Source organism: Eubalaena glacialis, chromosome 10 (assembly GCF_028564815.1).
Source record: "Eubalaena glacialis isolate mEubGla1 chromosome 10, mEubGla1.1.hap2.+ XY, whole genome shotgun sequence".
Lineage (NCBI taxonomy): Eukaryota > Metazoa > Chordata > Mammalia > Artiodactyla > Balaenidae > Eubalaena > Eubalaena glacialis.
The window spans coordinates 57792295-57803486 of NC_083725.1; the positions used below are offsets into that span (position 1 = coordinate 57792295).

The 11192-nt window shown below is 38.5% G+C and overlaps 1 protein-coding gene across 3 annotated transcripts; it reads right to left on the reverse strand.

The window, feature by feature from the left end:
• Window positions 1-2161: 2161 nt before the first annotated feature.
• TMEM126B (transmembrane protein 126B) lies at window positions 2162-8143 on the reverse strand. 3 transcript variants are annotated; one of them, XM_061202771.1, is made up of 5 exons: window positions 8059-8143; window positions 5440-5561; window positions 4181-4374; window positions 3021-3132; window positions 2162-2413 (listed from the first exon to the last, which is right to left on the reverse strand). In XM_061202771.1, the coding sequence occupies exons 1-5, from the start codon at window positions 8137-8139 to the stop codon at window positions 2230-2232; spliced, it is 693 nt and encodes a 230-aa protein (XP_061058754.1). In that variant the 5' UTR covers window positions 8140-8143; the 3' UTR covers window positions 2162-2229. The 3 variants fall into 3 exon arrangements, with proteins under 3 accessions (XP_061058754.1, XP_061058756.1, XP_061058757.1); XM_061202773.1 differs by having other exon boundaries at window positions 8083-8130; XM_061202774.1 differs by having other exon boundaries at window positions 8094-8125.
• Window positions 8144-11192: the final 3049 nt, after the last annotated feature.

Here is an 11192-nt window from a genome sequence, read left to right on the forward strand (position 1 = left end):
CCAGAATTTATAGAGAATTTATTTGATCTACAAATCAAATGTGCCAAAGACATGAACAGAAAATTCACAAAAGAAAATAAGAGGCAAATATCTTTATTTCAAAATCAACCTTAGCTAGATTCATTTTTATGTTTTTCTTTTTTCCCTGATATTGGCAAACTTTAAATTAAAGATTGATGTGGCTGAAGCTGGAGAAGGATGGTAAGGATGTGAGGGGGGTGAGAGACAGTGAAAAGGTAGTGGGATTGATGGATTATAGATTCTGGTAGAGCTGAAGTAATGCTGGATTGTGGTATGAGAAGGAATAAATAGGAAGGACAGGAGGTAGTGATCAGAATATGGGATTTTACAATTGAGAATGTGAAGAATTTCAATTTATTGATAATGACAAGGTCTAGAGCAACACGGTCCAATAAAAATATATGCTGTGTATATAACTTAAAATTTCATAGTAGCCAGATTAAAAAAGCAGGTAAAATTAATTTTAATGTATTTTATTTAACCCAATATATCCAAAAGAGTAACACTTCAACATGTAATCAAAAGATTATTGAGATGTTTTATATTCTTTTTTACATAGTAAATCTTTAAAACTTAATGTGTATTTTACACTTACTACATGTCTCAATTTAGACTACTCACATTTCAAATGCTCAGGAGCCACACATGGCTAATGACTACTATATTGGACAGCACAGGTCTAAAGTATGACCATGGGAATAAGTGGTAGGATAGAGAGACCAGGGTGTTGGAAGGATCACCTATGTGAATACTAGAATCACCAAGAATGTTTTTCAGTCACCAAAAAGAACATGTTAGACCTACACGTAATGAGTCGGAAAGATCTCCAAGACATATATTGAAGGGAAAATTAATTTCCAGTACAATATGTATGGATAATACCATTTATTAAAAAAAATATGTAAGTTACAAAAGAATACTACGAGGAAAAAGATGTGCTAACTTGATAATGGTTGCCTCTGGAGAATGGAGTAGAAATAGGATGGAGTGGAAGTGAAGGGGGACTTTCAAGTCACGCTCTATATACTTCTGGATCATTTGTGTATCTCATTATAAGAAGGTATTCATGTACTTGTATAATAATTGTTTAAGAGTTAATATTAATACCATTGATATCTATTTGACTTGGTTTCCTCTCTCCCCCCAATTGCCTACCCTTTCCTCAGAGTTTCAAGTATCATGAATTATTCTGAGAATACAAAGCTGGACAGCTTACTAACCATTTTTTTTTATTAGTAAAAGAGTGTATGTATTTCAGTTTGTTATATATGATGCTGTAAAGCAACTCGTTAAGACTTCCATTTCTGTTTTGTGTTGCTTGGGGCCTCAGATGACCAAATCTTTAAATCTCAAGATGAATGTGATTAGACAAGGAGAATGAGCTATGGGGTTCCATTCTGTGTCTTATTCTTTTCATCAGACAGCATTCATTTCCTCTCCTGTTTCCCTAACTAAACATGTAGCTCAAGAATGCTCTAGCAGACTTAAAGAAGCATGCTGTGATCTCTTTCTTTAGATTTTATGCTTCTTGAGGGCAGTGACTGAATTTTCGTACCCCTGGTGCCTATATTAATGCATAGCAAACAGGCACTCAATAAATGTTCTTTAAATAGCACAGTGAGGGTAATTTGTCAATGATATGAACTAGTAAGTATACTGAATTAGAGTTTAGAGTAGAGGAATGGGCTATGTTATTTCTATATTGCTTTCTTGTGAACTTTCAACTTCCCCTTCAAAATCTAGGACAAATGTCACCTTCCCCCCATAGCTTTCCCTTCTGCACAAGTAGTTAACAGCCACACCCTCAGTGTGCCCAGAGAATTATGTGTATTATCTCTCAAACCCTCTCAGGCTATGTGTTCACATTTCTAATTGTGAGTTCTTTCTGGGTAAGGACGATTTCTTACTATATGTAACACAATGTCTGAGACCTAGCAGGTGCTCAATAAAGGTTTGTGAATGAATACATACATAAATGTATAGATCAGACCTTGAGGCCTCAAATCCATTTCCACATACAATGACAAAACAGAGACGAAACCTACATTTATTTAATTACTGAATATTTATTGAGCACCTGCTATACACCAGGCAAAAGGAAAAGAAATAAATTGTCTATCCAGAATTACTTTTAACTCTTTCAGCAGTGCCTAAGTCCTCATCATAAAAAAGTCCATTATGCTGATTTAGTATCCATTCATTCTTTGGTTAATCTTCATGTACAGTTTTCTCAAGTGTACTTTCGAATATTGCATAATGCTCTAGACCATGATATATTCCAAGGGCTGTCTGAAGGATAAGAGGAATCACCATTGCTTTTATCTCTGTTTGACAAAGCAGCAGCCAATAAAGTAAAACCCTTCCTTTTGGTGGCAGTGGAACAGTATGATACCTAAAAACGAAAAAGGATTAATTACTTCCTCTGGCAGTAAATTCTATAAAAAATTTGTTGATGTCTCCTAAACTGATCATTTCTCTTCTAGATCTTTCATGTAGATAGCAAAAAAGGTTAAAATTAGCTATTTGAAATATGAAACTATGATATTTTGAAGAAAATGTGTCATTGGCAGCTAAAGAATAAGGAGAGTTTATTAACATTAAAAAAAAAAGGGGGGGGCTTCCCTGGTGGTGCAGTGGTTAAGAATCCACCTGCCAATGCAGGGGACACAGGTTCAAGCCCTGGTCCGGGAAGGTCCCACATGTTGCAGAGCAACCAAGCTCATGAGCCACAACAACTGAGCCTGCGCTCTGGAGCCCACGAGCGACAACTACTGACCCCGCGTGCCACAACTACCGAAGCCTGTGTGCCTAGAGCCGGTGCTTTGCAACAAGAGAAGCCACCGCAATGAGAAGCCCGTACGCACACTGCAACCAAGAGTAGCCCCCGCTTGCCTCAACTAGAGAAAGCCCCCAAGCAGCCAAAAATGAATAAATTAAATAAATAAATTTAAAAAAAAAAAGGGAAGAAAGGAAGAAACGGAACAAAAAGATGGACTTACTTGACTGCCAGACGTCCATTTTTAGAAAAAGCTAAAGCAATGGGATATAAAACACCACACACTATGCCAATCAGTGAACTTCTCAGAACACAATTTTCCCGGCTTATATTACCTGGAAAACAAAAGTAAATTTGATCTCCCTTTAAAACTCAGGATAAGAACTATTAAGAGTCTTGGGTCCTCATACAGTAGTTATTTGCATTGTCCTCAAGCGTAGCAAAATAGTAGAAAGAATATTAGAAGTTCAGTCTATGGCACAATAGTATCACATTTAAAAAATGCTTTTATTATACTTCACATAAGGATAAGTTACCTCTTACTTATATGGCTGTTGCAGAAGTAATTTCATAGTGAAGAATATTAAACTAGCAGACCAGATATCTGGATTCTAGGGTAGTACATTTATACTGTCTATGTGTCAGGCATGTGCTAGGGATACAGTATTACACAGAAGAGATCCAATCTCTGACCTTCAGGTCAGTTTACTAAGAAAGAAATACATTAGACAAATATTTAAACAAATAATCTTAAGTGTGCATATGCTTTGAAGGTAAAATGAATAGAGAATGTATCCAGAAACTTAACCTGAGGGAATCAGAGGTTTCCCTGGGGAAAAGGTATTTAAGCAGGGACCTGATGAACAGGGGTCAGAGGTTCCATCAATTACTAGTTGTGAAACTTAAGGTAAGGGGAGGAGGTAGGAAATAACATTAGAAGCCCATAATATGCCAGATACTATGTTAGACATTCAACATACAGTATCTTAATTCTTAATCCTGTGAGGTAAGTACTATTAGTCCTAATTCATAGTTAAGACAACTGAGTCTCAGAGATTGAATGACTTGCCCAGTGTCACAAAACTTAAGTGAAATATGTAGTATACCAAAGCCTCCTTTTTTCCCAGTATATCATGCTGCTTCTTAGTGTACTTGAACATGTCTCAGCTTAGTTTCTTACCTGTAAAGAAAAGACACAATACTACTTGCCTTGGCTATTAGGAGGGTTGTTGTGGGGATGAAACAGGACAATATATGTGAAGGTACTTTGTTAGTGGTAAAGAAATACACAAATGGACTATTATCAGCAGTAGCAATGGTATATGTTAATGAGTAATTTTACTTAGATATAAACACATTATATGTTAATGAATTTAAATTTACCTGAATACAAAGCATGTCTTACAAGAAGCTCACAAGAAACTATAGTAGACAAAAATGGAAGTGTAGTCAATGATGCGTATGTCTTCAAAGCATCATGTTTAACCTTGAAGCAATGTCTGAAAATTAAGTTTGCCAATATTCCAGAGAAACCAGCTGTTGTTCCAAAGGTCACTGTTCCATATATATTTAAAGTCCTAATTGGAAAAACAAAGTGAAGAATTAAGTTTAACATAATATTCTTCTAATAGATATATCCTTTCCTGGGTTTGTTATTACATATTTACTCAACATCAAATTTTTCTTGAGCATTTACTATGCTCAATACTATACAAAGAAAGGTATTTTCTTTGTGCTGAGGGTGGGGCAGTGAATAAAGCGGAGAAAAAAAAAAAAAAAGAAAAAAAATTCCACCCCTCATGGAACTTGCATTCTAATGAGAGAACAATAGAATTATCTTTCTGAGACTAGAGTGGTTCTAAGATGGAGCTCTTTTAAAGAGAGAATAAATTTTGGCCACAAATAAATATGAATATGTTCCAATGTAGCCAAATTTTATAAACTATCTAAATCCAAGAATACTGTTCTTTCTACTAAAAGAATTAATTTGCTTAAGGTCATTTGAAAAGAGTTTTTTACATTTGGTTAGGCCTTCTAGAAAATAACTATTTCTTAAGTAGCCCAGATACATTTAAAATAATTTGTCTAGGATTTCCAAAACTTCAAAGAAATTTGAGACATCTAGTTTTTCTGACTCATACCTAAATCCAGAAATGTTTAAAGTCTAAGATCAACGTCCTTTGATTTTATTCTTGAGCTCTATTAATCTAAAAGTCAGAATGGTAATGTGAGACTATATGTACATCATGGAATCTGTATTCCCTTTTGCTGAGCTCAGCACTGTGGCTGAGGTAATAAATTCTAAACTGAAATTAATTACAATTGATAATTAATATAAGTAGCCCTCAAAATGGTGTTCTCCTAATTACTTTTAATTAAAATATATTTATTGCACAAATAACATTTCAACAATTTTAGAAACAAAACAATTTCAAGAGAGAAAAGAAATTATCCACAGTCTCAGTATTCCAACCAACCACTATTTTCATCTGCTCATGTTTCCCTCCAGTTCTTTTTTTAAAATAAGCTTTCTTTATAACCAACTCAATAAAGTTAACAGGATCTTAGATACCTAGAAACAATGGCAATACAGAAGATCTGCAAATAAAGTTATTGACTTTCAGTCTGGGTGAGTCTCTTACTTTTCTTTCCTAAGATATTCAAATTTTTTTTCTATGATTTCGATGACCATTGGTTTTCTGAGATTTGCATCTCCTAGAGAAGGACTGGACTGACCATATATGTATGTTGGCATCTTGATGTCCTGGAAAACACAAAAATCCAGAACCATAATAGCTAATGATGTTAATATTAAAACTTATAAATTCTACAGATTCAGATTAAAAAACATTTAGATTCTAGTAAAAGTGTCAGGTACTGTCATCTGCTTTCACATACTTTGTTAATGATTCAGTCACTATTTAGTGAGCTCTTATCTGTTAGACAATGGCTTTTTGATTCACATAACAACTTTGAGAAATTGGTACGATAATGGTCATCTCTACCTTTATGGATGAGACAAACAAGGTTCAGAGAGGCTGACTTGCCTGAGGACTTGTTGTAGAAGGATAATTTACTGAGATATTTTTTGTTTTCTTTACAGTTTTCCCTGAAGGTAGCCAGGCCCTTTGTAGTTCTCCATGCTCTAGCTTTTTCAGAGCTGAAAGTAAACAGTAGCTACTTGTTGACCACTATCTTTATCCTCTGTCTCATGAAAGCCTGAGCTTTTGGAGATTATGTTGAGTTTCCTGGAGAGGTAGGGGAGAACAGGGATTGCCTTGGAGAATATCAAGACAGAATATCAGAAAGAGGGACACATTCCAGCCTAGGAAGAGGCAGTGGATCATGGTTACCTTGGATTATATAAGGTATATATATCCAGATCCCTACTGGGGCAGAAGTAGGGCCTTTGCTGGAAATTGCTATGCAGTATATCAGGGAGCCTGGACCCATGGCACTGGGCTCCAGGGTTGGAAAGTTCCTGTGTCCCAAGTGTGATGTATGAATAGACAGTTGCTAATGTCAAGGGACCATGAGGTTTGGCCAGTAGCATCTTAACAGAAACCAGTAGTTGAAAAAAACAAAACAAAACTGGACCCTCAGAAAGGATCCCTTCTGAATATTTTGCTCTGGGTAAGACTCTCAGATTTCTGTGAAACGTCTTAATATTTGTTACATCTTTTGCCATATGGCATTATGGGATTCCAGATTAGCCAATGAATAGATTAAATCTATGCCTTTCACAATTTATATGATTCTCCATTTTAACAACATTTATGGTCAAGGGCATAGACTAATAAGTCTCAAATTTTAGGAGTCCTGGGCAAGAGAATCAGAGTGGGTTAAGCATAAAAGACATAAAAGAGACTTAGTAAGATTCTCAACTTTTCATGTGCACAGGAATCACGAGTTTATCTGAAATGCAGTCTCTTGAGCTCCCTATTGAGATATCTGGATTTAACGGGAGTAGGGTAAAGTCTAGAAATCTGCATTTTAATAACACCAAGTGATTCTGATGCTGGTAGTCAATGGACACATGTTGAACATCACTGTAATATTCATTTCCTGAATAAGTGATATGTACCAACCCTAACCCTAACTAATGAAAGGCCAATTCATCCATGGTATCAACATCCTGAAGGTATAGGCTCTTTTGAATCTTCATGTGGTATTAAACAATGAGTAATAATGGATGAGTTTCTTTCCCTGCATCATTGAAGAACTGTACTCAAGCCAGTTCTATCTTTTTCTTTAAAATATCTGGGGAGGACAGAAAAAAAAAAGTAAAATATTTTATAAATTACAATTTTTCACAGACTAGATTTAATCTTTTGCCTCTCTCTGACATCTAAATGGCAAATGGAAGAGACAAGATAGCAATATCTAAGGGAGATTCTATATCTAATCCCTCTAGTGTACATGAAGGCAGATGTCAGTAACATGACAATTAACCAGAAACTGGGGAAAACTTTTCGTTTTGTTGTCATCCAATTCACTGAAGTCCCTTATTCCTCACAAAGAAAACTTTCAGGCAATCCCTTGTACCAACCTCCTACCTCGTCTACACCTCATTATATAGGAAACACAGATATCCAGGATTATGATCCTAAAATACTGAAACAGGACAGCAAATATTTATTGAGTGCATAGTTTTTGTAAGGCAGTTATTAAAGCAGAGAAATATACTGATAACTTTCTGATAGAATTTTTACAAGTATTGAAATGTAAAAATTTCTCTATAAGTAACATTTTATCTAAAAAGTAACCAGTTCAAAAAAAAAAAAAGTAACCAGTTCAAGGCCACTCAACTGGTCACCACGATTATACCAGTAATATTTTATGGTTTTGTAGTGCTTTTATGTGTATTATTTCACTTGACCTTCAGAATTTTATTTAACATTCACTCATCATTTGCTCAGACATTCACCTGGTATTTGAAAGTCCCCCGGATAAGCAAGATGTAGTCATGTCCTCAGAACCCACAACCCAGGCAGAGGTCAGGACAAAATGGCAGGAAATTTAAAATGCAAAGGCCCCGAGTCAAGAGAAAACAGGCTACATCAATCAGGACTAAACTTTAGGTCTCCTACTTTCTCCCTACCTCTTTTCATAGCAACCAGATATTTAATTGCGCCCTGCATGGACTTGGGAGCTGTTCTCTTTAGACTTCAAATCCCTTTTACGCGCATCATTTCAGAAGAGTGCGCCAGCACTTGAGGCTGCAGAAATCACCGCCCATACCACCCTGGGTTTCCGCCTACCTTGGGCGCTTCCCCAGCTCCCACCTGCACCACACCTGCAGCCCTCCGGTCGGCTCCAGCCTCACGCCCGACCGCCGCCATTTTGGCGACTCACGTGACTAGTGGTGGGCGGGGACCCAGAACTCCCGGGGCGGGAAGTGGTGCGGGCTCACGCCTCTAGCCCGCATCCCTGGCCCGCCCCGACCCAGTCAAAAGCCGCGCCCTCCATCCTGGCTGTGATTGGGCCCGGCTTCCAGAAGCTTGAGCCGCTCATTGGCTTCCAGGAGGTCCAGACTCCCATGGGCCCGCCCCCCTGCCAGGCCCGTATTCCCTTCTCTTTAATTTGTTAGCCTAGCTCCCTTTTCTCGCCTTCTGAGGGGAACGTGGGGGCGGTCCGAGCGCAGGGATGTCGCTGCGCGTTTTCCTCTCTTCAGGGCACCTCCGTTATCTGGGGCCGAGCTGCCCAGCCCCTTTCACTCCTTCAGGGTGCTTGCCCCTCTGGCCTGGCCCGTGTGTTAAGGCTCCGGCTTCTCGGGCACCTCCTCCCTAGAGCCCCCAACCGGCTGCCAGAGCGGCCCCGACTAGCCTCCTCCCCTCACAGCCGTCAGACTCCCCTCCTCAATCTTTAGTCCCCTCATATTCCATCCTTTCTCCTCGCTTGGAAAGAGACCGGAGAGAATTTTGTCCCCTCCGCTGCCCGAGAAGACCCCCTTACCAGCCGGTGTTTCGGGTTGGGGGGCGCTGCGAGGACGCCTGGCGCCCTTTTGTGCGCGTTCAGTGCCCAGCAGTATCTCCCAGACCAGCACCCCCCGACCCTCCAGTCTCCATGTCTTAGAGAAGCCAAAATCGAGAGTTATATAATTTCTAGTGCTGCTGTTTCTCCTGCCTGAGGAAACACTTCATCGCGTGGAGGGTGCAGGACATTTCTGTGCTCTTCTATATAAGAACGGGGTGTGGGCAGGGGTGGCCGGCGGTAGCAGAGAGATTTGTTTTTTCTGCGAAAGGAAGGTGGGTAGTTTGGAGAGAGACTGAGGGAAAAAGGGTGGATGTGGAAGCCAAGCGGCCGAACTCTCTCATTTAGGAAACCGCGAACTGTTTGCACAGCTTATGCTCACATGCCTAATACTACTACAGCGTCTCAGAAAACACCTTTGGGGGAAGGTTTGACTTGTCTCGAACAGTCTCAGTGTTTTTCCTCGCCGGATAGGGAGCTGCTTGGATGCGAAGAGACGGCATGATGTGAATGACTCCAGTGTGAAGAAATCTTCGCCAACTCATCCTGCATCAAGTGCCCATTGAGTAGCACTGTCACTTTAATGTCTCCATGCCAGGGGATTGCTTTCCTTCTTTTCAATCCTCTCGGTTAATACGTGGGAGGATCAGAATCAGAGGGGGCATTAAGGATCAAGCCTGAGGGGCTTGGAGAGCACAGAAGAAAAAAAATGAAAGTGACAGCAAGCTGGATCCTGTCTTACTGAGGGGGTGAGATCCGGAACTTCTGGTCCAGTGAATAGAAAGGGGCCTTTCAGTCTGTGTTCTGCCCCAGAAAACTGTCCAAACTCACCCACCTTTTTAGAGACTAGAGTCAAAGAGGTTTTTAAAAGTATTTTTTGGGGGTGAGGGTTTTAAATTTTTCTCTAAAGAATTGAGGGTTTTTATCATCAACCAGTTCATCTTTGAATTTGATCATGTATTGAGTAATGAGACAGCTGTGTAAATTTGGTTTGTGCCTTAATTGAGTTAGTCATCGAACTCCAAAAATGTTGCTGCCTGAAGAGGAGTTTTAATAATGTTTTCTATGCTTACAATAATTTTCTTTTTAAACAGAATAAATGTTTTATAAACATTGAAAAACTTGAAAAACTCAAAAGCTATTTTTCTTTAAACTCCGTGGGCACTGTCAAAGTTGGTGGAAAAAATACATCATTTTTTCTTTATTTGAAAGAGAAGACAGCCTGGATTTCAAACAGTGAAGTGGTTTGCAACAGTTACCTGGCTCTTGGCCTCCATCCAGGTGGATCAAGTTGAGACCTGAAAAGAGATCTTGAATCCTGTGGCAGTGGAAAGACCCAAGAATGCCAATCAACAAGAAAGGTGGGCTATGAGGCTTTCTATATATGTTTCTCCTTTTTCTTGGTTCTGCTATTTGCAGTTTAAATTGTAGTCCATTTGAGAGTAGAATTTTGCTTGGGATGTAGTTATTGTAATGATGTCTTTTCTGTGGTACATCATTCAGTAATATTATTTTACTAAATGAAAACCAAGTAGGACTGTTGTATTTAATTATAGGCATTTATGGTTTCGTAAATCAGGTGGTATAAATCACCATTTGTAATCAGCGTAAATTTGATACCACAGATTTGGGATTTTCTTTAGCTTGCTTTCTTAGCTTGTTAAAGGTTACTTTTACACAGTCTTTAAAAAAGAAACCTGTACAGTGCAGCTCTTCCTCATGGATTTAATATTTATCAAGCAAATTACATAGTTGTAAAAGATAAAGTTGTTTGTAGTGAATGCAATTATAGATTTATTATTTATCTTTTATTAAAAATAGCTTTCATGTTTGGGTTTACTCTAGTGGAAATCTTCACTTTTGTGATAAAGCACCACTTTGGTAACTATTGTGCTTTTCCAGATGTATACATTATCCAGTAACATGATTGGCAAATTCTGCAAATGAGGTAAACACCTCACTCCCCACCCCCACTGATCAAGATCTGGAAGGTTCCTGAAGTATAGTTGATTATAGGTCACACTTGGGATTCACTTTAGCCTAGATCTACCCCAGGTGAACCTTGTTCACCTAAGGATCCTGGAGAAGCTGGTGTTTTTTGTTTTTTGTTTTTTGTTTTTTGACATTTTATAGAAGACCAGATCAGCTATAGAGGAGTTTTTTAAAGAGTTTTAAACTAAAATGTGTATCAATACCCTTGAACTCTACTGTAGTGGACTAGTATAGATCCAAATGTTGACCATTTATGTGAGTTGCTACAGTCTGAAACTAAAGCTTAGTGTGAAGGTTAAGGTGCAGCCTGGCTCTGCATGATGTTTAATCCTACCTGTGGATTTGGAAGGTGTATTGAGGAAACTTATAATCAGTGAGATTCTTTACCCAACTGCTGTCTGTAGAGAAGGACAATGATATATAAAACCTC